Below are 25,097 nucleotides of genomic sequence, written 5' to 3'. Positions count from 1 at the left end.
GTTACAGGAAAAAGAAAGGGCCACTTGCCAAAACCCAGAGGCAGACCCAGTCACCAAAAAGTACTGCAGGGGGCCCCCTGTCCCCAGTTTTCCCACAGGACTCAAGGTGTCTATTTAGTGGCTTCATTTTCTTTTCTTTTTTTTTCTTTGTGTGTGTATGTGTGTGTGTATACATGTGTACTTGGGTGTGTGTGTGTGCAGATCAACCGTAGGTGTTGTTAGCTTCTGCTATTAACTTGACACAAACCCAAAATTATCTGAAGGAATCTCAATTGGAGGACTGCCTGGATCTGATTGGCCTGTGGGCACCTCTATGGGGGGTATTTTCCTAACTGCTAATTCTCGAGGCAGGTGAGCTTGGGCTCTATAAAAATACTACTAGAATGTGCATGTATCCTGTGCCCTGGGAATTAAAAGCTGAAATAAACCTCTTTCTCCCTAAGTTACTTTTGGTCACAGTGGTATCACAACAGAAAGCAGATGTGTCTTGCTCTGACACTCTGACATTTGTTGAGAAGGCTGGCCAGCCTGTGACCCCCGCCCCCTTCATCTCCCAGCCTGTGACCCCCACCCCCTTTTCATCTCCCCAGTGCTGGGATTACAAGCATAAGCCACCATACCTGGGCTTTTTTTCTTTCTTTCTTTTTCTTTAAAAAACTTTTTTTCAAGAGAGGTTTCTCTGTGTAGCGCTGGCTTTCCTAGAACTTGCTCTGTAGAGCAGGCTGGCCTGGAACTCACAGATATCCGCCTGCCTCTGATTCCCGAATGCTAGGATTAAGGGCATGCACTACCATTGCCCAGCTATCTAGCCTTTTGATTTGGGTTCTGGAACTAGAACTCAGGTCCTCACGTGATTGAAAGGCAATTGCTTACCAATTGAGCTAGCTCCCTAATTAAGCTCTGCTCGATACTTTTTGTAGCCATGGTGTCAAGTAGCCCAGGCTGGCTTCAGACTCACCATAGAGCTAAGGATGTCCTTGATTCTGCCTTCCAAGTGCTGGGGTCACAGGGGTGCACGATTACACCCAGACTCACTTTAAAATCTAATCAGGCACCAGCTCTACTTGGTCCCCAAAGGCTCACACTAAGCTGCCCACAACGTACCAATCCGCTGTGTTACACACGGACCTTCAGAGCCTCTTTCTTGAAGGTATTGTAGCTTTTCCACAGAAATATGTCCATATTAGGCCCAGCCTGTTCTTGATGAGCACACTCGGGCCTGGGTGAAACAAACAGACAGACAGACACAGTCCCAGGGATTCCCTTTTGAGGAGCCTGTACCGTGGTTTGATGTCTTATTCTCTGAGACTCTTTAAAATGCCAGAATCCATACTCTAGGGTACCATTTTCTTTTTTGTTTTGTTGTTTTATTTTGTTGTTGTTGTTGTTTGGGGGGGGTTGGTTTTTTTGTTGTTGTTTGTTTTTGTTTTTCAAGACAGGGTTTCTCTGTGTAGCCCTGGTTGTCCTAGACTCACTCTGGAGACCAGGCTGGCCTTGAACTCACAGAGATCTGCCTGCCTCTGCCTCCTGAGTACTGGAATTAAAGGCACGCACTCCTAAGCCTGCAGGGTATCACATTCTTTTTTTGTTTTGTTTTGTTTTGTTTTGTTTTTTGGGGGGGTTTTGTTTGTTTTTTTGTTTCTCTGTGTAGCCCTGGCTGTCCTGGAACTCACTTTGTAGACCAGGCTGGCCTCGAACTCAGAAATCTGCCTGCCTCTGCCTCCCGAGTGCTGGGATTAAAGGCATGTGCCACCATGCCCGGCTGAGTATCACGTTCTTATGAGCTCCTCTTTCTGGACCCTCAAGCTCCCGCCTGTATTATTTATCTCCAGTAAGGGACTGAAGAGATGGCTCAGCAGTTAAGAGCCCTTGCAGATCTGACAGAAGAGCAGGATTCTGTTTCCAGCACCCACGCAGGTTGGCTCACAGCCTCCTGTGCCCTCTGTGGGTCTCTTCAGGCACCTGTAGGCACATGCTGCACCCAAGCCCCGTGACGGCACACACACATTCATGCAAAGACTGCATCGTTTAAAATATCTTTATTTTAAACCTCAAACCTTCAAACACACATGCACATACCAATGCCTGTTCTAGATCAACTGCCCCTGTGTGAGGCTGTGAGAAAATAGGTCAAGAGTCAACAGAGAGGAACTTTCAGCAGGCCAGGAGCATCACAGCTATTAACAATCTCCTGAGGTGGGTGACGTGGATCAGTTGTTAGTGACTCCCCCTTTCAAATCCTTTTGTTGAGAATGTGTGCATGTGTGTAGTCTATGTACAAGTCTGTGTGCCTGAGAAGGTGGGAAGAGGGTTTCCAGCTCCCTGCTCCATCACGCTCCACCTCATTCCCTTAAGACTGCGTCTCATATGGAGCCTGGAGCTAGGTTGGAAGCCAATAAGCCTCAAGAGTACCGCAACCTAGCACACTTGGGTTGCAGGATTGTATCCATGGCCTGCCATTTACACAGGTTCTGGGGATTTGAACTCAGGTCCTCATACTTGTGTAGCAAACACTCTTAACTCACTGAGCCATCTCCCCAGCTCCCTGACACACTGTCTCACTAGATGAGATAGCCCCCAAAGTGGGCAGACTTGACAGTCTATGGTTTGAAAAGGACTCCCTTACAAGGTTGTGACTTCATGACCCCTGGTGCCCCCTGAACAATCACAATATACATTTATTCATGCACACATTTATATGGAGTCCCATGCTGCAGACACCTCTGTCCCCTTGTGTCCAGCTGTAGGAAGCAGGCAAGTTGCCCCCGCAGCTTCTGTTCCAGGGAGAGGCTGAGTGCCAGGTAAGGTGTGCCTAGAGTGGGTAGTGGCTTCCAGGCACAGGGTGAGGCCAGGAAATTTGGCCTGTCCTGAGGTTATTAACTGGAGACTGGTCCGCCCGCAGGTCCTGGAGACAGTGGGACAAGAAACGGTGTCCAGCAGGCCAGAGCTTCCTACACGTATGCGTTTTTGCCATATTTACCGAAGCTGACGTCACTCTCATCCGAGGTGGCGCGGGGTATCACAATTGTAGAAGGCTTGTAGGGAAGCCCAGCCCTGTGGGATGAAGAGGAAGGCGAGGTCACGGGGGTCATAGGATGTTGTGGTCCTCACTCCATACCCTCCTCTCGCTCATCCCCTCACCTGGTGGCTGGCTCCTCCTTGGAGTCACAGCAGCAGGTGGAGAAGACACAGATGCCGCCCAGGATGGAGAGCAGGGAGGCGCTCCAGCCCAAGTAGAGGGCGGAACCCAGTTCATACCTGGAGGAGTGGAAGAGGTAAGTGCCAGCCCATAGAAGTGTGGGCTGAGACCCACCCATGTCCCCAAGGGCGAGGTTCCTCACTTACTTGGTTCCAGCATACAGGGGGTTGAAGAAGTCAGTAGTGATGTTGACGGCGTACCACGAGATAGCCACCATCCCACAGGCTCCTGGAGAAAAAGGTCGGAGGGTCTGGTCCTATGTGCCCCACACACACACACACACACTCACAAGCAAGTGAGCTACGAGGGGCTTGAGAGACAGGCAGATCAGGAGCAGGGGCGGAATGTCATGTCCTTTCCTCAGACACAGTCAAACTATAGCCATCGGGTCACACAAGTCCCAGGGTCACACAAGTCTCAGGGTCACACAAGTCCCAGGGTCACACAAGTCCCAGGGTATCTTTTTAAAGACAAGCTCTTAGGAAGCCTAGGCTGGCCTTGAACTCACCATGTAGCCTGGCATAACCTTGATCCTGTTACCTCTGGAGAATATAGTCATGAGCCACCACAGAGTGCACTACTAGCCTTCAATCATATGGAGGGGCCAGGATTTAAAAGGATTCCCTGGGAGACAGGGAGAACAGCCATGCCTGGGTAAATAAAGAAGTCCAACTTCTTCCTCCCTTCTGGACCTGAGACAAAAGCCTGGCAGCTTAAAACAAAGGCCTTGAGGACTTTCTTCTCCTGCCAGCACATGGCTGATGGACTGACTCAACAGTTCAACCCCCGATCAGGATATGTTTCACAACAGCTGAGGGCCCATCAGCTACCCTGTCTTTCCTTCCAACTGACCAACCCTAAATTAGGAAGCCTCTTCAGACTGAAAAAAAAAAAACAGCCAAGCCTCAGCCCTTGACAGCCAAACCTCAGCCCTTAACAAGATACTGGATTTTTGGCGTCTCCAGCCCGCCCTGCTTTGAGTCTTTCTCTGTGTGTCTGCCGCATGGGTTTATTTCCTTATCACCAATAAAAGCTTTTCCTCTATTGCGGATTCATCTGCTGTGTCCAAGATTTCTCCACTGCTCTCTGTCCAGCATGGGACTTTTTTTCCCTGCCATTTAATAATTCTTTAACTGGCAGAGAACATGACCTAATCGTGACCCCAGATGCTAACAATCCACATCTTGAAAGCCCAACTGTCCAAAAAAGTCTTTCCTGCCTCTGACATCCCTGTGGTTTGTCACTTACCTCCAGCAAACTGGCTAAGGGAACTTGCCAAGCCTTCAGAGCTAGGAAATGGAAATATCCCCCACTCCGTGTTATTTAGTGTGTGGTGTATCCACCTGAGTGGAGGTGCTCGTATGGAGGCCAAAGGAAAACTTTCCAAGACTGGTTCTTCCCACCTACTCTGGGGGTCTCTGGATCAATCTTGGGTCACCACAAAGTGCCTTCACTCTCCAGCCCTGCGTGGTTTATCATGAAGAAGTGGAATGTGTGCAGAAATGAAGTAAGCTGGGCAGTAATGGGCCATCTGTATATCATTACTGTGAGTGAGCATGTGTGTGTTGTGTGTATGTGTGATGTGTGTGTATGTGTGTGTATGCTGTGTATATGTGTGATATGCATATATGTATGCATGTGTATATATATATATATGTGTGTGTGTGTATATGTGTATGTTGTATATATATGTGATATGTATGGCATATGTGTGTATATATGCATGTATATGTGTACATGTATATGTGTATATGTGTATATGTATGTGTGGTATGTATGTTGTATATGTGTGTGTATGTGTATATGTGTGTGTATGTGTGTATATGTGTGATATGTATGTGCATATGTGTGTATATATGTGTGTATATGTATATATGTGTGTATATGTGTATGTTATATGTATATGTGTGTGTATGTATGTGACTGTGTGTGTGTGTGTGTGTACATGCCCTGACTCTGATCTCTCAGCCAGTCATAAGCTCTGGAAGGAAACAGTCTCTCAGATGTGCCTGGGCTTTGGCTCAGATGGGAGCAGAGACAACCCTACCTTGGACAGTGAGTTGTGGTCTAGAGATCTGCAGGGTACAGACAGGGTGGAGAGAGGGGAGAGCTGAGGCACAGAGGGCTGGGGTCAATTGAAAGGGGAAGGTGAGACAAGCCCTGAGATACCCCCCACCCCGTGGGTCCACTCTGTCCCCCATTACCAGCAAGTATGTGGAGGGTCCCTGCAATGGCCAGCAGCTTGGCCTTCTTGGAGAGATCCATGTTGCCCACGTTGGTGCAGCGGAGCCCCACCATGCCTAGAAAGAGGCCCAGGAAGCCCAGGAGGATGGCGGTGATCATGAGAGCCCGGCAGCCCTGGACATACCCTGGAGAGTGTACAGTGGGGAAGCCATCAGCCTTTTCCTGCCGGTCTCTTGCACCTGAAACTCCTAGCACCCCCCCCTTCAGAATCCATTCCAGCCTCCCTCCTTATCTCTTTTGCTCCATCTTGGCTCCTCTTCTCTCACCCGCAGCCTAACTAAGCCTCATGTAGCCTAGGTTGGCCCCACACTTGTTGCAGTTGCTGAGCATGACCTTAAGCTTCTCCTCTGGTCTCTGCCTCACAGTGCTGGGGTGACGGGCACACACCACCAGTTCTGGGTTATATGATGCTGGGGACACAACCCATGTGTCCCTGGGGGAGTGTAAACAGTACCTATCCCTTCCTCTGGAGGTCCCAAGAACAAACCAAAGTAGGACACCACCAAATGTCACGTTGGGTGACAAGTTTATCGAGCCACCTTACAGAGCACATGAAAAACCCTTACTGGCAGGAGGATGGCTTGGCCCCAAAGTAGCCACAAGGGAAAGTCTTCCCCCAGCATGGATGATGGCTCCCACAGCCACAGAACTGAAGCCCCTTCCCTAGTCTTCTGCAGCCTGTCCATCCTAGCCTCTCCCTGAGGTATTAGGCCTCATACAATTAAGGCAGAACTGCAAATGTTTGGAGAGATGATTAGACACTCAAGTGAGGGTTCAATGACTCTTTCCATACTCTCCCTTTTCTCCTTCCTTTCCTTCCTTCCTTCCTTCCTTCCTTCCTTCCTTCCTTCCTTCTTTCCTTCTTTCCTCTCTCCCTTAACCCACAAGACATGGTTTCCCTGTGTAGTCACTGGCCATCCTAGAATTCGATACACAAGACTGGTCTCGAATTCAGAGATCTGCCTGCCTCTGCCTGTCTGTCCATCTGTCCGTCTGTCTATCTATCTATTTATCTATCTGCCTCAAATTTGCTACATAGCACTGGGCATGGTAGCACACGCCTTTAATCCCAGCACTCGGGAGGCAGAGGCAGGCAGATTTCTGAGTTCAAGGCCAGCCTGGTCTACAGAGTGAGTTCCAGGACAGCCAGGTATATACAGAGAAACCCTGTCTCAAAAAAAAAAAAAAAAATGCTACATAGCTAACTCTTGATCCTCCTGCTCAGCCTTGGGTTTGCTGGAATTACAGGCCTATGGTACTATACCCAACACCTTGGACACTGTGGGTTGGAGTTGAGTAACCAGCAGGGGGCAGCAATGATTCAGGGTAGAGGACCACGGATGATGGGAAACCTGGGCCTAGGAACCCGGCCCAGTCAGTTCAGCTCAGAATCTTTTGGTGCCTTGGTTTCCCTTTCCCCAAAGCTGAGGGAAGCTGTTGGCTCCTCCTCCTGGTTTTGATGGTTGTCAAACACTCTCAGGAACCTTGCACCCCTTCTCTGGGTGGGGCCCATAGTGCATGGTGCAGAAGGCAAAAGGCTTGGGTCTCTGCCAGGAAGAGATGAAGGAGCCTGGAGTTAAGAGGTAGGGAGGGGGGACAAAGGTCTCTGAGAGGACGTTATATCTCCCAGCCACACCTTCTAGAGAGTTCTCCTACCAATTCCTTTTTCCCCATAGTCCCCTCCCTCCCACCAATTCTTAATGTGCAGAGAACGCTAATGGACAAAGGAAAGATGATTGAAGGGACTATGGGTATGTGGATCCAGAGAGTGGTTGAATAGTATAGAGACTGCACAGGTGTGAAGTCATTAACTGGTTGTTAGGCCTGGCTTGGTGAGTTATGCCTGAAATCACCACAGCACTGAAGAGGTTGAGGCAAGAGGGCTGCATGTTCAAGGCCAGCCCGAGCATCTCAGCAATACTGTCTCAAAATGGAATATAAAAAGGAGGTTGGTGCTGTGGCTCAGAGGTAGAGCTTTGTGCTTGCAATTCCCCAGTGAGGGCTTGGGGTAGTTCTTAGTGGTATAACCCTGGCCTAGACTCCTCCACTGAGGGACAGAGGGTAGCTCGGTGGTGGCATGCTTGTCTGGTATATATATGGTTCTGACTTTAGTCTCTAATACTGGGTGCAAAGCGGGCAGGGGGGGTCCCTCTTGGAACTCAGAAGATCATAGAAGAATAAACTGGCTCACGCTCACGGCTTAGACACAGGAAATAGAAATTACAACTTCTCTCTACTTCCTCTGCCTCTAGTCAGGCTGCTTACCTCTGCAGAGTGGCTGCGCTTTGACAAAATGAGGCTAACGGTGTAAATAGATCTGAAAAGCACAGACTGCATAAGGGAAGGGCAATGTCCACGTAAAAGGAAAAGCTATGTATGGTGGTGCACACCTGTAATCCCAGCACTTGCAAGGCTGGTGCAGGAGGCTCTTTTCCAGTTCAGGACTAGCCTAGGCTACATAACGAGGTCAGAGATTGGACTACATAGCAACACCATGTCTCAAAACAATGTGTGTGTGTGTGTGTGTATGTGTGTGTGCGCGCACGTACACACACACACACACACACACACACACCAAACCAAAGAATATAACTCCCTCCATTACCCGAGCAAACTCCATGTGGTTTTCCTCCAAATTCAAGTTCTCTTATGGGCAAAGAGCAGCAACCCCATGTGAGACGCCCCCTACACACACCAGGCTCACAGCAAAATGCCCTCTGCACACCAGGGATGCAGCAGGCTGGCCGGGTGCTGCGTTGACTCTATGCATGGTCCCCTCTGGCCACTTATTGCTCTGAGTTTGTGGCCCAGAATAGATTCAGTTTTTCCACAGGTTGGGTATGGAGCATAGTCAGCAGTCCTAGCCGCTGGCTACCTCAGGAGAGCTGGGGAAAGCAGAGTACCAGAGAGTCACCTAGACACGATCTCAGCTCAGAGCATCTTCCAGATATGAGGCCATTTCACAACGTTCTGTTTGCCACCCTGGGCAGGTCTCAGATTCCCCTACCTACTCACTCATCACCTGCAGCAGTTGGGCTCCCAGAAAAGCAAGACCAGAATCTAGTGGCAGGAACAACCAGAGAGGGTTCATGGTCATCGACTCTTTGTATCTGTAGCGTGGGGACAACTGGGAAGTCTAGTGGATGCTGGGGAGGTGATGGTGTGGACACGCACACGGCGGAATCAGTTTGGGGAGCTACTGTTTGGTTCGGATTGGTGCACGTGTTATATGTGTGTCTGGGGATCCCTTGGGGGAAATGATGGGAGGGAAGGGAGGAGGTGTTGTGCGGTGAGCAAGAAAGGGGTAGGAGAAGGCTCCAAAGAAGGGCTGGGCCCAAGGTAGGCTGCAGGTTGCAGCCATTTAAGACCATCAAACAACACAAAACACTCTGAGCCCCAAATACACTTGCGCAGCTGCATAACGGCCTCTCCAGCATGCGTCTAAGCTTCCTAGTAGTCTCCCTTCTGTCTGGAGTTTCAGCAGAGCAGGGAGACCCCCAGACTGTGGATGTTTGGAGAGCTACTGAGGGTGGCGTTCAACCAGCAAGATGGGAGTCTTGGTCTCACCCCTGCCAACTGAGCCAACGCTTCCCAGAACAAACCACTAAAATACAGTCAACATCCCGTGCGCGCCTGCACGCCGCGTTGCTGAGAAGCCCCGTGACCACCAGCACACTAGCACCATGACTCCTCTCAGCTTGCAGGTGGCTACCACCAAATTCATTCCATCCTTTACCGGATGCCTAGAGCTAGCAAATCACATCCGGAGGCCTCCCTCAGCTGGCTGAGGGTCACACTTTAGGGCAGGGAACCGTGTGTGACACTCACACCTGTTCCATTCCGGATCATGCGGCACCCTTTTCTGTAGCTGTCCAGAACCAAGAGCTTCATCTGAAATCCTTGTGTCCTGATGGTGCCCAAAGGCAACCACCTCCACCCTTTCCTCAAGGATCACTCCACCTAAGCCCTCCAACCTCTCTCTGTCCCCTAGAGCCTCCCTCACCCCATACCAGAGAGGGCCAGCATGGACGGAAAGTCCCAGCAGTTGGAGACTCCCAGGGAGTCGGTGGCACAGCTGTACCATAGGTTCTCAAAGATGGTGTTGGTGGTGATGACGTTGCCATGGACCGTAGACACTCTCCAGTAGCTGTTTGGAAGGGTCACCCCCAGCATCAGCAGTCCCAGGGCTGACATGAAGAAGCCGAAGGTCTCCACAGCTACCGACATGCTGGGATGCAGGTCCCCCAAGGGGGCTTGAGCCCCAGGGATTGAGAGAGAGATGGCACCTCCAGGTGAATTCCGGGGACTTTGGCCCAAAAGGGATGTTAAGGAAGACTGAGGAGGGAGAAGGTTGAAGGAGTGCTCTTCCAGCTGCGATTCTTGTCTGCCGTCCTCTGGAGGTCAGGTTTGAGTGCCTCTGCCTGGTCTCTGGGAGGCTCTGCTTCCTGGCAGGTCAGAGGAATGAGCCAAGCCTGCTCCGCTCTGCAGCTGTTGATTGTGATGGAGGGAATAAACGGGCCAAAAGTCCACCCCCTCCCCCGGCCTACGGCCTAGCCCGGGACTCCCCGCCCTAGGAGTGGGGAGGCTGGACTTACTAGGAGACTTAGGGATACAGCCAAGGAGCAGCCCCCAAGGGAGGCATTAGGAATCCAGGGGAAGTGGCCTGTCTCTGACTCAGCTGTCACCAGAGCCAGGGAATGAAATTAGAGGGACAAAGAGTTTTAGGTACCCAAAAGACCAGAGTGTCTAGAGAAGAAGCCTTCTAACAGGCCCACCACAGGCTTCCATGATGGACTAAGCGAGCCTGAGAGCGACCTATGACTCTGAAGACCCTACAGATGGGACACTAAATTGCCAAGGACCATCAAGTTTGAGTTGGGGGTGAGAAGACCTCTCAACCCTGCCAACCTGGACCTCATTATCATAGGGCCCTGGGCTTGAATTTTTGGCTCTCAGCCTTGTTGACACAACATTATTGCCTTTGGGGTTGTAATGGGAGTTGGGACCACAAATCATAGCTCCTGGGCACACTCTCATTGCCCCAGCGGCTGCTTGGATCTAAATGCCACACGGCTGAGGTGAGGCCACCGAATTATATTTTCCTCCAAACTTCCTGAACTTGAATTGCCCCTCCAGGTGCCCTTTGACTCTTCGGTCCTGAGTTTGATCTTCCTGCCAAGGGTCCAAGGGTCCAGGGGTCCAGGGGTCCAGGGGTCCAGGGGCCCAGGGTGGGGGGCTGAACATAGGCCTAAGGCATAATTCTGGTCAATCTCTCTCCCTGTCCACTTACAAGGAACCATTACCAGCTCTATCAATCATGATAAGCGGAAACCTCTGGGTTCCCCACCCCATCCTAGCTGAGCACCTGCATGAACATAGCTTCCCTTGTTGACTGCTTCCTGGTCTTGCCTGTGAAGTTGGCCCCAGGCTCCCTTTCTATGTGAGACAGAGCTATGCCAACCATGGCTCCCCATCCCCTCCTTCTCTGAATCAGGCTCCTCCACGCTCCCCTCAGGTATCTCCTCCCGCCCCCCAGCGAGCCTGCCAGGGGCTGTGGAATGACAAGAATGCAGGAAAGTCAAACAGGCCCACGCAGAGCCTGGCACAAGGGGCATGGGGTGAGCACTCTGAGGTCTCTGCCTCCCATCCCACAAGCTGGGGCTGGGGTATCCTGTGCCCAACAACCCCCCCCCCCCAGTCCCTGCCATCTCCACACAGCTTCCTCTCTCACCCTACGTCATCCGTGTCCCCTGAAGGAGAAAGATCGGGCAGAGAAAGGGGAGGGGGCAGGAAGACAAAGGGAGGGAAGGGTGGGGTTTTTGGAGGAAGCCCAGTGGGGGCCCCCTGCAGTGGAAAACTCCCAGGCAGCTGTGTGGGTCAGAGGAGACCAGAGTCATAAATCGCAGCTCTGTCCCCTGCTCACTGTTCTCTCCCAGGATTCTGGGGCGGTGGAAAAGCCGTGTTTGTCCTCCAGCGAGGTTCCTTGTTCCTTCCAAGTGGATTCAGGATAGGGGAGGAAGGAAAGGTGTGGACTAAGATGCTGGCAGAGGAACCTGAAGTGGGGTAGAGAGGGCTGCCGTGCACCCGGTGAACCTGGTCTCCCTCAGCCAATGCTCACACACAGAGCTTCCTGAGCCACGGCCCAATTTTATTTACACTCATTGCAAAGCATGACAGGGTTAAAGGACAGGTGCAGGGGCTAGGAGGCTGGGGGTCATGGAGACTGTAGAGGTAGACTACAGGGGTGCAGGAGAAAAGGGAAGGCGATGGTGAGGATGGACAGGCCCCTCTTCCAGTGTCCCCCAGGCTCCTAGGCGTCCCGGGGCAGAGAGCAGGTGAAGGCTGCCTTCAGGATTTGGACTTGGAGACAGCCAGTCCAATGAGTCCAGCCAGGCCGGCCACACCCAGGGCCATGCCACCAACGATGGCCATGCCTACCAGTCCATCTGGAAAAGGAAGAGGGAGGCGTGAGCAGACCAGGCCCACCCCAGGCCCCGGCTGGCCACACTGCCCTCCACAGAAGCGGGCGGGTGGGGGACCTGGACCCAGAGTCTGCAGGGTGGGACCCTGGGGCTACAGAGACCTTGGAGGGTAGGTTTGATGAGGGACTCTGTGTGTGTGTGTGTGTGTGTGTGTGTGTGTGTGTGTGTGTGTGTGTTCCTAAGGGCCCCAGGCACGAGGGAGGAGGAAGAACAGCCAACAAGAGGCCTGTCACCTTTCTTCATGGCCTTATCAATCAGGCGTTCCAGCTCCTTGGCCTGGTTGTTCTGGGGCTCAGTCTGCAACAGTCCTCGCACATACTTTAGAGCCTTTTCATATTCCTGCAATCAGAGGAAAGGCACACCTCACAGTACACGTTCCTTGGGATGCATCCCCCTGAACCCCCCCACCCAGGGGTGTCCTTCCCTGGCCCAGCTCATCCTTCCTCCTCCTCCACCCGTTACAGCCCCACCCCACAGAGTAGAGTTCACAAACAGCCCAGCTGTGGGGGGGTGATAAGCTAGCAGAGATAACAGCTCCAGGCACGGGGCTGCACCCCAACCTGACGTCAGCGTGGTCCCCACACCCCGATACTCTCTCACCTTCCCTCTCAGAGTCTAACCCACACAGTCCCCATCACCCCAGCCTGCTGCCCTTGGCTGGCTTTCTGAGGGCCAGGACTCTCCACCTGGGGCACTCAGGAGGAACGTGCAACTCTGCAGCCTTACCTTGAGCCGGTAGTTGCCCACGGCCAGGTAGAAGACATAGTCCCGCTGTTCCTCTTTGTTCCCTTTGGGCAACAGCTCTGGAGGGGGAAGGGAGAAGAGAAAGATGGGAGTCTCCTTCTAACTCTGTGTTCCATGGGTCCTGCTACGCTGACTCCCTCTAGGATCCTGGGAGGGTCATGGTCCTGGACCTGCATTACCAGTTTCTATCACCTGCAGCTTCCCAGTTACAGCCCCGAGACAGCCGTAAGCCTGTCAAACACCTGTGGTGGAGACCAGGAACCGGCCCCAAAGTCTGGATGGATGGGTGCATTCCCACTGGCCAGCCATGGGTCCTACTGCAAGGTCACCTCCTGCCTGACACTCATCTTGCTGAGGATGCCCGGACTTGTACTCCTCCTGCCGTCTCCTGAGTGGTCTGGGACACGGCTGGCTTATGCAGTGCTGGGAATGGAATCGAAGCAAACATGTACTCTCTAGACGGAGCTTTTGTTTTGTTTTTGAGACAGGGTTTCTCTGTGTAGCCCTGGCTGTCCTACAACCCATTCTATAGACCAGACTGGCCTCAAACTCAGAGATCCTCCTACTTCTGCCTCCAGAGTACTGGGATTAAAGGTGTGAATCGCCACTCTAGGCCCACAACTTGCCCCCCTTTCCTATAACTCAGCTTCCCTGAGTGACCCTTGTCTGACTTGTTTTTCATTTCATTCTCTGTGTGTGTGTGTCCCTGTATGACAGTATTAAGATAGGCACTCACTATGCCGTCCGGGCTTGTTTCAAACTCCCCATCAGGCTGCCCCAGCCTCTCCAGTTCCGTGGTGCAGCAGCCACCACTTTGGCACTAAGTAGCTGTGCAGTGCTAGTCTCCTCAGTGTCTGCACTGTGTCTCCAAATAAGACTCAAATGCTGACACCACTCCCACTGCTGTGCTCTACTGTAAAAGAAACCTAAAAATCCAAACTGATCAAAGTGGGGGACAGTATTTGCTTTTACAGAGACCCCAGAGCTGGTGGCACCCCTGAATTCGCAGCACTGAGGTACTTGAAGCAGGATGCACAGGTTAGAGGTCCTGTGTCAAAGTCAACTGACTAATGATACAGCAGTCTTCTGTTCCTACAGCGTTGTCCCTTGACAGCCTCTGGGATTATGCCAACACAGCCCCCAGACTTCAAAGTGCACAGACGGAAGGCCCATCTATAAAATTAAACAGTGTTTGCATAGAATGTACCTATAAGCTGGGCAGTGGTGGCGCACGCTTTTAATCCCAGCACTCATGAGGCAGGGGCAGGTGGATTTCTGAGTTCGAGGCCAGCCTGGTCTACAAAGTGAGTTCCAGGACAGCCAGGGCTACACAAAGAAACCCTGTCTTGAAACCACCACCACTACCAAAAAAAGAACGCACTCCCCAAAGATGCATTGTTTTTTGAGTCAGGGAGCTCACGTACCCCAGGCTGACCTCAAATTTGGTCAGTGTGTGCTGACTCTGGCCTTGAACTTCTTTTTTTTTTTAGATTTATTTATTTATTATATGTAAGTACACTGTAGCTGTCTTCAGACACTCCAGAAGAGGGTGCCAGATCGCATTACAGATGGTTGTGAGCCACCATGTGGTTGCTGGGATTTGAACTCTGGACCTTCGGAAGAGCAGTCGGGTGCTCTTACCCACTGAGCCATCTCACCAGCCCGGCCTTGAACTTCTGACCTTCCTGCCTCTATCTCCACAGTCATTATTGTTCGACTACTGAACGATGTCCCTGTGTCTTCACCTTTGCAGTGCTGGGGTCACATGGCCTTGATACCACTAGCCCCTCAGATATTTTAAATCTCTATAGAGTTTTCTAAATGACTGTTATCCAATACAACGTAAATGCTATATTAACAGCAATTAGTAACTGTACCAGAAGTGTTTTGTGTACACTGTGTGTGCGCACATGGAAGCATGGAGGTCAGAGGACGGCCAGTTCGTTCACACTCCACAGCATCCCCTAAAGAAAGGGTCTCCAACTGAACCTGGGCTAAGATGGCAGCAAGCCATCTCTAGCTGACTCCAGCTTACTCTCTATACGGGTGGCCAAACTCAGCTGCTGCTGCGGGTGCTGGGGATTTGAACCCAGGTCTTCATGCCTGGACAGGACGCACTGAGTCTCCCCAGCCTGAGAACATTTTTCCTACAGCATTTTCCATCTGAATGACTGTTCAGATGCTGAAACTGGGGATGTAGAGAATCAATCTAGCCCTTTCTCCAAGTGAAGTTACTGGTGGTTACTGAATGACAAATGTGCTGTAAGGTGACGGTTCTGTGTTGGAAAGGGTCCTGGAGGGGTGAGGTCAAGGACAGTAGAGGGCAGGCAGGCTGGCGGCTGGAAAGTGGGGGCCAGTGCCTTACCCTCCAGCAGCACGATGCCTCTGCGGATGTCCTCATTGTATTTGCTTCGAACCAGGCACCAGGCATATTCAAACTGCGTGCTCTTGGACACAGAACCAGCTGCCTGCTCAGACTGAAATTTCCTTTCAAAATTCTGTCATTAGAGAGAAGAGTAACCATTTAGAAACAAAGGGCAGCAATCATTCTCCTGCTAACTTGATGTCTGAATCCCAGTTAGATCCCATTTTCCTCTCTGCCGCCTTTCCCTTGTAGATCTTGGTACTCCGAAGCTTCTGTCATCTCCACCCCTGGGTCCCATGCTGTGTCCTCCCCTTCAGAAGGTCCGTGAACCCAGCCCCTAGTGGTACCAAGAGGAGATGCCACCTGGTGGCAGCTGGAGGCACTGCTCCCGAACCAGCTGACCCCAAGTATCTGAAGAGTAAACATATTGTCCCAGAGCTAAACAACCTCCTACATGGCCTTTCCCTTGAGGCCGCTGGTCCCGTCCCACCCTACTCTTTTGGGCCTGGATCTGCCTTACTTTAATTCTAGTAGAGGAAAGAAAACACAGCTACAAGGATGCGGTGAAAATAGCACTGTGCGGAAGTAAACACTAGCGAAAATTTACACCAGTGACTATACTACTTCATCCCTGCACGAGTACCCCAAATTCCCAGCTCTGCATCACACTAAGATCCCAGGCCTAGGTCTGAGTTGCTGAAACCCAGGAAACTACAATTCCCGTCAGGCCTAGGGACACGAAGCCGATTCCCACAAGAAGCAGGATGCCGCAGAGGCTGCTGGGAGCCGTAGTTCAGCTTGCCAAGAAAGACGAAACCCGCACTGGCTAGCTTCAGTCAGCTCTCCTTAGGAACTGCCCTTTCCAATTCTGCCCTTCTCCTTCCTCCGTCCCAGACATTACCTTCAGATCCTCCACAGACACCAGCTCGTTCAGCACGGCCTCCATGGCCGCCGCCCCTGAAAGCCTCACACTAAGGTCTCTACTGGGCCACGGTCTCCATGGTCCAGCAGCAGGGGCGGAGAGGCACTTCCGGCATCGACCTGTGGAAGCCCCGCCCCTTCCTCCTTTGCCTTGGGGCGGGCGGGGGCGCTAGTGCCTACGCTGGGATACTTTGTTCTCTTTGGACTCCCTGATGTCCTAGATCCTCCCTGGATCACATTATCCTAGGAACCCTCACTCTAGGACCCTGGATTATCTTCAATGTTTGCAATAAAATCCTAATGAGTACCAGGGGCCGGAGGGTCTCAGTGTAACACAAGGCAAGAGGAGTGCTCCAAGCACTCCCCCACCTCCCACTCCGAAAACTTGGGTCACATGATCACAGTGGACAGCCATTCTTAATAGGATTCTGAAGAAAAGCTGATAGGCCAGGAAACACAGTCCAGGGTTAAAGGCCCATGGATGGCTCTCACGTTCTGTTGCCAGCCCCCACGTGTTGTAGCTCACAACTGCCTGGGTTCCAGCTCTAAGGGGAAAACTTGGGTCACATGATCCGCCTGCCTCTGCCTCCTGATTGCTGGGATTAAAGGCACACACCACCACCCAGCTCAGCCTGCTCTCTTATAGAACCCAGGACCATTAGCCCAGGGATGGTACCACCTACAATGGACTGGGTCCTCCCCCAGTTATGTAAATGCCTTAGAGCCAGATCTCGTGGAGGCATTTTTCTCAATTGAGGGGCCCTCCTTTGAGAGAATTCTAGTTTGGGTGTCAAGCTGACAGAGGACTAGCCAGCACACTCACTGTCCCTTGCCCTAAGATTCTGAAACCTCCAGTAATCTCAGGTGCTCTGCATGTGCCTGCGGTCTTTGCTATTCAGAACATCTATCTTCTAGCCCTGCCCTTGCTTATTGGTTCATTCATTCATTCTTGATTGAGCATTTCCTAAGTGTCGGTCACTATTTAAGAACAGGGATTGGCACTGATAAAAATAAAACTCCTATCCTTATGCATCTAATGTGGGGAGGGGGAATGGTCATGCAGGCTTTCATCCTAGCACTTGGGAGGTGGAGGCAGGAGGAGGGGGAAGTTTAAGATCATCCTTGGCTATAGGAAGTTGGAGTCCAGCCTGGGGTAGGAACTCCTCTTGGGAGCCAGACAATCCAAGGCTTTCTCAGAGGCCTGGGTGAAAGGGCAAAAGGAATGTCAGCTCTGTGTCACTGTCCACAGGCAGACTTGGCAAGGTCTGAGGCTGGGGCCGGGGCCTCACAGGAGTGAGGGTTGCAGTTTGTCGGGATCCTACTCTCTTCCTGGCCTATGGCTATTCGTCCTTAGAGAGATGTGTATGTCTGAGGTATCCCGTGTTCTCGTTGCCAACATTGTCTAATTTAGCTACTTTGGGCCATTCTCCCCTACAAATAGTACATAAGATGCTGTATTTTGGGCTGGAGAGATGGCTCAGTGGTTAAGAGCATTGACTGCTCTTACAGAGGCCCTGAGTTCAATTCCCAGCAACCACATGGTGGCTCACAACCATCTGTAATGAGATCTGATGCCCTCTTCTGGTGCGTCTGAAGACAGTGGCAGTATACTTATACTTACATGCATAAAATAAACAAAGCTTTATAAACAAACAAACAAACGAACCAACAAAAACCCTTATCCCTTAAGATGATACACCTTAGACCTCAGAAGAGCATGTTGGATCCCCCCCCATCCCTCCCCCCCCCCCCCCCCCCCCGGAGCTGGAGTTACAGGTAGTCATGAGCTGCCTGACATGGTGTTTTAGGGTTTCTATTGCCACAGAGAGACATCATGATCCTGACAACTCTTTGTTTTTTGAGACAGGGTTTCTCTGTGTAGCCCTGGCTGTCCCAGAACTCACTTTGTAGACCAGGCTGGCCTCGAACTCAGAAATCCGCCTGTCTCCGCCTCCCAAGTGCTGGGATTAAAGGCGTGTGCCACTACCACCCGGCTGAGAGACCCTGTCTTAAAACACCAAAATAAAATATAAAATAATAAAATAGAACAGAAAACAGCCTGGCCTTCCAGAAGCCCTGGGCTCAGTTTCCAGTTCTGTCAGGTGGTTCACAGCCTCCCAGAACTCCAGTGTTGGGGATTGGGTGCCTTTGGCCTCTGTGGGCACCTGACATGTACACAAAAGCACATACATTTATACATACAAAGTAGATCTTTTTAAAAATGAAAAGCAAACAAAACCGCAAACATTGTGGCAAAGTGATAGATATATAAAATTGGCCTCTGACCCACAGTCCCCAGGATCCCTGGTTTTGGTTTTTTTTTTTGTTTGTTTGTTTTTTAATTTTATATCTAAGTACACTGTAGCTGTCTTCAGACACACCAGAAGAGGGCATCAGACCTCATTACAGATGGTTGTGAGCCACCATGTGGTTGCTGGGATTTGAACTCAAGACTTTCGGAAGAGCAATCGGTGCTCTTAACCACTAAGCCATCTCTCCAGCCCCGGTTTTGGTTTTTTTAACACAGGGTTTTCACTATGTAGCTATGTAGCCCTGGCTGAAATGGCCTCTGTGGCCCAGAATAACTTTAAACTCCTACAAATCAACTGCTTCCGCCTCCAAATGCTGGAATTAAAGGTGTGAGCTACCACACCCAGATAGGATCCCAGACGGAGGTCACAGGAGCACTGTAGCTCTGAATCCCTTGCATCTTCCTGAGGAATGAAAACGATTTAATTCTCACTAAATGGGTCCTGCAGGGTCCTGGGTAGTTTTCAGGATGGAGGCTGGTCACAGAAGAATCCAGTCCAGATGAAAAGCTTGGAACTTTGTGTCTTACCCACCCCTCATTCACTAGGGAAGGGAGAGGGCTGGAGAGAGTCAATAATTAATCAAGTGAAGCCTCCCATAAAAGGCTCTCAACTGTGGAAGTCAGAGCTCCTGTGCTGGCAGTCACGTGGAAGAATCATGAAAACTGCATGAATTACTCTGTCCCCATACAGCCCATGCACCTGGTCTTTTCCTAAGAAACCAGGGGTGGCGAATGCTTCCTTGAATGCCCAGCTGTTACAGCTCTTTATCCACCCAGAAGCTCTCAATGTGAACCCAGCCACCCAGAAGTACCAGAGGCAACCTGGGCTTGTGAGGGCAGTCTGAAGCAGGCTCTCTAACTTGTGGGTTCAGATGCCAGCTCACGTGAGTGTCAGCACTGAACTGTAGGACAGACACCTCCCTACACCCCCAAAACAGGGTTCACAGAGTGGAGCATCACCTGGGATCCAGAGAACTCAGGTGCGAGTAGATGTTTTGGGAGAAGTCATTTTCTCATTTAGATGATGGGGGCTGGGGCTGGGACTCAGGGGGCAGAGTGCTATCTAGTAAGCATGTGTCCTAGGGGCTTGGTCACTAGCACAGAAAGATGGCTCAGTCAGTAAAGATGCTTGCTGTCAAACCTGATGACCTGAGTTTGGTCCCCAGGACCCATATGGTGGAAAGAGACAACTTTCCCCATGCTGTCCTCTCATCTCTGCACTCAGACTGTTGCATGTCAACCATCCACAACAGACCAACAAATGTGTGTGCAGGGGACGGGGCCCACTGCAAATGAAAACGAAACCCACAACATAATCTGGGGAGTTGAGAGCACATGAAACGTAACAAGGAAGGGACTGAGGAGAAGGAAGACATGCAGGGACTCAGTGACACGCTCAGAGAGAGCAGAGTCCTGCCACAGAAGAAAGGGGCAGCACAGGTAAATGGCAGAGGACTGCAGGCAGACAGGGGCCCGGGCGCACTGGCTGTGCTGTTCAAGGGCCCCCAAATCTTGCTATTCAGGAGCAGGGAAGAGGATCGTCAGTTCAAGGCACACCTCCAGTTAATGAGGGAATTCAAGGCCAAGAGAGCTTGAATGAGCTCACACCTCAAAATATAGAATAAAAAGGTGTGTATGTCTGGGGAGAGAGAGGGAGAGGGAGAGGGAGAGGGAGAGGGAGAGGGAGAGGGAGAGGGAGAGGGAGAGGGAGAGGGAGAGGGAGAGGGAGAGGGAGAGGGAGAGGGAGAGGGAGATGGTTCAATGGTTAAGAGAACTTAATTCTCTTGCAGAAGACTTAAATTTGGTTCCAGGGGATATGACATACTCTTCTGGTCTCCAAGGGCACCTGCACTCATGAGCACACAGATACATACAGACATGCATGCATACATGTAAGAAAAATAAAACAACTCGCTTTATTTTACACGTATGTTTTATGTGCATGTATATATGTGCAGCATGTGCATGCCTGAGTGCCTTCAAAACTCAGAAGAGGGGATCAGATCCCCTGAAGCTGGAGTTACAGATGGTTACAAGCCACCTCGTGGGTGATGTGAACTAAACCCAGACCCTTTGTAAGGGCAACAAGTGTTCCTAACTGTGGACCCATTTCTCCTGCTCTCTAAATAAAACATTTAAAAAACAAAACAAAACTAAAGCTGGGTATGTACATGTCTTTAATTCCAGCCCTCAAGAGGCAGAGGCAGAGGCAGGAGGACTACCTCTACAAGCTCAAGGGTAGCCTGGTGTACATAGTGAGTTCTAGGCCAGCTGGAATTACCTTACCTCAAAAACAAACAAACAAACAAACAAAAGGCTGAGGATAAAACTTGGTTATAGAGCCCCTGCCAGAATCCCCCAGGGAGGGGCTGGGGTGTGGCTCCTGGTAGATCACCCGCCTAGAATCCCCCAGGGAGGGGCTGGGGTGTGGATCCTGGTAGATCACCCGCCTAGCATACGTATAGAGTTCCACCCACAGCACTGAACAAAATCAAACAAGGACTTCAGGAAATGTGACCAGCAAAGAGCTGGTGAAATTGTGTGAGAGGAGACCAGGTTGACAAACAGGTTTTTTTGCCTTAGGACGCAATGAGCACCTATTCAATGCCTCTTTGGTGTAGACAGGCCTTTTGAGCCACAAAGAAACAGGTTCTAGACAGTTCTGTCACCTGTCCAATGTCACAGAGAATTTTGCTTTTATTTTTAATATTATTGGGTTTAACAGTTAGTGATAGTCATCATTTTAAAACCCAGCCCATTATCATCCATTTTGGTTAAATTACTATTCTCACGTGTGTGTCTAATGTGTATGTCAAGGCTACAAGACAAGTATGGAAGCCAGAGGACAATTCTGCGAGGTTGGCTCTCTCCTCCAGGTTTACAGTGGCGGTGGTGGGACAAATCACTCAGACACCAGACCTGTTCAGTAAGCTCTTTTCCTGCTGGGCATCTTTCCAACCCTGGACCTGGGATTTTTACTCCAAGAAGGTTCTCTTTCTCTTCCTTTTCCCCCTCCCTCCTCTTCCTTCCCAGTCTCTAGCTCAGGCTGGCCTTGAGTTCCTGGTCTACCTGCCTCTGCCTCTCGGGTACTAGGACTGCAGGTGTGGTAGCGTCACTCCTGCGTTCCGTGGTGCTGGGGAGTGAACTCAGGATTTCACACATGCCAAGTGGATGCTCTACCGACGAGCTACACGCCCAGCAGCCTACACCTCCTTTTCTATTGGCTTTGAATCACAGCCGCCTGCACTTCTACACCAGGCTCTTACTGTTCCTTCCGACGTGAAGAGACAAGAGGGTTACGAGCTCGGAGCCTGAGTCGGCTGTCCGCCATTGCTGTACTTGTGGAAGCCGCTGCTCTGCATGTCCTGCATGCTCAGGTGATGCTTATCCCTTCTCAGGTCTCTGATGGAATTGAACACTAGACAGCTACAGTCTCACAGTTAAACTAAAAAGGATCCCGAAAGCATTTTAAGATCTAAGGAGATGTTTTTCAGGATGTGATACACACAAATTATGAAGGTTAGAGGAAATTATAAATGGATGTCTTAAGGTTGCTAACTATAAGTTATGAAATTAGAGAACTTAAAATGCTTAAGATGGTAATGAAAAAATGATTTAGATAGAGAAATCTGAACTTATCAAGATAGGGTAGACAATAAAATATTTTATCTAAAGACTGCCAAATACTAAAAGACTGGACTTTTTGAATGTAATTCTCATTTAATAGCTTTCATAATTGTTTCATGATTGCTCCTTCTGTATGTTTATTATTATAAGAGAAAGAGCCTTTTTATTTAGATTAAAAAGTGGGGAATGTAGTGGGTTGGTCTGGTGCTGCTCTGTACTCAATGCTAAATTCTGTACCCCAAGACCTGGCTGCTCCAAGATGAACAGAGATCCTCCCCTCCCACCATGCGGTGGTCAAACTCAAGTCATCAGGCTTGGGGGCAAGCACCTTCACCCGAGTTATCTTAGTTAGGTGTGATTGCTGTAACAGACCAGGACCAAACAATTTAGGGAGGAAAGAGTCTTTTGGCAACATTGTCTATAACTAAGGGAAAACAGGGAAGGACCTGAAAACAGAAGCTATGGGAAATGTTGTTTACTGGCTTGCTCCTCCTGGCTTGCTCAACCTGCTTGCTGGCACCGCCCACAGTGGGCTGGGCCTCCCACATCAAAAATGTCAGGAAAATGTCCTCCAGACTTGCTGGCAGGCCAATCTGATGGAGCCATCCTCTCACTTCAAGTTCCCCGTTAACAGATGACCCTGGCTTGCTTGTGTCAAGATGTCAAAGGGCTAACCAGCACACGGCTGAGCCATCTTGCCAGTCCCTACGTTTGTAATTACTTCTTCACTTCCACTAACTTCACCTTGATCAGTAGGCGAGGGGAAGGAACACTGCAGGTTAACTCTAAACCCCAAAAGGCAATGCAGTCCCCAGGGACTACTCTTTAAGGTAATTCAGTAGTAAAGTCACTCCACACGCCATCATCTCCAGCTCTATGGGAGCTATAAATCTGATGTCATCCTCACATTAGGGGCCCTGTTTGCTCTGTGCTGGTTTTCAGTGTGCCACTTGTGTTAAACAACAATGGGGTTACTCCTGGCCTCCTGACTTAGACTGGGAGGTCAGGGAAGGCAGGACCTCTTACTGAGTCCAGATCAGTGCCTAAGAGTAGTAGACATTCAAGTCCTAACTACTTGAATTGTTAAGAGATTGTTATTACTAACTTTAAAAACAATTATTTTTCATTTCGTGTGTTTGACTGTTTTGCCTGCAAACATGTATATGTGCCATACGTGTGGTATCCTCGGAGGCCAGAAGGGAGTTCTGGATCCTAGGAAGTAGAATTATAGGTGTTTGTGAGCTAGCGTGTTGTTGCTGGAAATCTACCTTGGGCTTTCTGCAAGAACAACAAGTGTTCTTAGCTTATGAGCCAACTCTCCATCCCCTCATTATTAACTTTTTAAAAATTATCACTATTAGTGTTTGTGTGTATGCGTGTGTATCTGCATGTGCATGTGGAATCCAGAAAATGGCATCCAATGACAGGCGTCTCTTCTCCTCCCTTTTGCACGTGGGTTACAGATGGGCACAGTCAAACCTGGCTTCTAGGTGAGTGCTGGCTGGGGATCTAAGCTCAGATTGTCGTCACGCTTGACTTTATGTCAGGAGTCTTTATGGAGAGACGCATTTCCCCATGTATGGGAGGCAGGGTCCCAAGGGCCCAGGTGAGCTTTAAAGTTCCTGTTTCTACTGCCTCGACTTCCCAACATTGGATGGTATGGATTAGCACGCCCAGCTTCATTATCAACTTTCTGGAAAGTTCTAACATAATACAGAGGAAGTCACAATATAGTTTGGCTACGTAATATACTCTTTGAGGAAATGGTCAATGAAAGGGGAAGAAAAGGGAAAGAAAGCCATGAAGACATTCACTTTTTTTTTTTTTTCAAGACAGGGTTTCTCTGTGTAGCCCTGGCTGTCCCAGAACTCACTCTGTAGACCAGGCTGGCCTCGAACTCAGAAATCCGCCTGCCTCTGCCTCCCAAGTGCTGGGATTAAAGTAGTGCGCCACCACGCCCGGCAAGACATTCACTTTTGCATCATCTGAAAGGGAAGCCAGCGGGAATGGTTTTATTAATCATGCTATGCATATTGGTTTGGGCCTGTAGATGGGACTATTCAAGGCAAAAGAAAACACTTCCCAGCTCAGGATGCATGTGGATGGTGATGGGCAGTGAAACTAACCCCCCCCAGCCCCTCCCTTGAGCCCACGCAGCCTGGTGTCAGTGGTTAGCTCGCAGGAGTGCTCTGCAAATCCTCCTGACCAGGACTCCATTTTTGGTGGTTTCCAACCTTCAGTCACCTCCCCTCTACTTCTCAGTTGCCCTGGCTAGGCAGGGAGTTAAGATGTCCTATCAAAGCCCGGCGTGGTGTCGCAGGCCTTTAATCCCAGCACTCGGGAGGCAGAGGCAGGAGGATTTCTGAGTTCGAGGCCAGCCTGGTCTACAAAGTGAGTTCCAGGACAGCCCAGGGCTACACAGAGAAACCCTGTCTCAAAAACCAAAAAAAAAAAAAATGTTCCTCTCACACCCTATTAAGCAGCTATAACATGCCAAGAATTCTTCTCGGTGCTAGATAGAACAGAACTCTTGTCCTCACGGAGGGTATACCGTAGTGAAAGAGCCTGAACTGCTAATGAATACATATTACATAATCAGCCAGTTCCAGCTTCCAGCCCATCAACAACAGCCCAACCCAACCCAGTCTGGCACGTTTCATGGCGCTGATGTTCTCAGTAAAAACAGCCGGGAGTAGTGGTGATGCATGGCTATGATCCTAGCACTTGGGAGCCTGAGGTAGGGGGACTCGTGAGTTCCAGGCTGGCCTAGGCTACAAGGCAAGATCTTGTCTCAAAAAAAAAAAAAAAAAAAAAAAAAATCAAAGCTACACAAGACAGTGTTTGAAAACTGCAACCCTGAGGATCGACCCCACTTACCCTTGCAGCTTCGTCTCTGGGCATCCATGGACCCCTGCACCCGAGGATGTTCTCATGACAGCCTTCTTTGGTTTTTATTCGTAGCGGTCTATCAACCGGAGTCTTTCATTCTGCCCCGCAGCCAGGACATTAGGCCCAGAGCTGTTTTCTACAGGCACTTTGGGGGTTCATCCCTTAACACGCAACACTGTAACCCTTCATGCTACAGCTACTATGCTTCATTCATCTTTTCTGACAAAGGAGAGCCCTCTGAGGACAGCCTCGGGGTAGAAGGAGTAACGGCAGGCGTTACAGAAAGCACGCTAGGGTCCCGCTGGGAAGCCTGAA

At 50.4% G+C, this 25,097-nt stretch overlaps 2 protein-coding genes across 3 annotated transcripts; both read right to left on the bottom strand.

The window, feature by feature from the left end:
* Positions 1-2,019: 2,019 nt before the first annotated feature.
* On the bottom strand, positions 2,020-9,938 carry Cldn15 (claudin 15). The gene is made up of 5 exons (XM_085837331.1): positions 9,454-9,938; positions 5,404-5,568; positions 3,346-3,427; positions 3,142-3,258; positions 2,020-3,054 (listed from the first exon to the last, which is right to left on the bottom strand). The coding sequence occupies exons 1-5, from the start codon at positions 9,668-9,670 to the stop codon at positions 2,952-2,954; spliced, it is 684 nt and encodes a 227-aa protein (XP_085693457.1). The 5' UTR covers positions 9,671-9,938; the 3' UTR covers positions 2,020-2,951.
* Positions 9,939-11,570: 1,632 nt separating this feature from the next.
* On the bottom strand, positions 11,571-25,085 carry Fis1 (fission, mitochondrial 1). Of its 2 annotated transcripts, none has more exons than XM_085837330.1 (5): positions 24,771-25,085; positions 15,035-15,167; positions 12,652-12,728; positions 12,159-12,264; positions 11,571-11,889 (listed from the first exon to the last, which is right to left on the bottom strand). In XM_085837330.1, the coding sequence occupies exons 1-5, from the start codon at positions 24,792-24,794 to the stop codon at positions 11,792-11,794; spliced, it is 438 nt and encodes a 145-aa protein (XP_085693456.1). In that variant the 5' UTR covers positions 24,795-25,085; the 3' UTR covers positions 11,571-11,791. The 2 variants fall into 2 exon arrangements, with proteins under 2 accessions (XP_085693456.1, XP_021018649.1); XM_021162990.3 differs by lacking the exon at positions 24,771-25,085 and adding an exon at positions 15,936-16,102.
* Between the last annotated feature and the right edge of the window lie 12 nt (positions 25,086-25,097).

The sequence above is a fragment of the Mus caroli genome, unplaced genomic scaffold (genome assembly GCF_978045245.1).
Source record: "Mus caroli unplaced genomic scaffold, Mus_caroli_1 scaffold_4, whole genome shotgun sequence".
Classification (NCBI taxonomy): domain Eukaryota; kingdom Metazoa; phylum Chordata; class Mammalia; order Rodentia; family Muridae; genus Mus; species Mus caroli.
The sequence above is the reverse complement of the archived record's forward strand: the minus strand, read 5'-3'. Positions and strand labels throughout refer to the sequence as shown.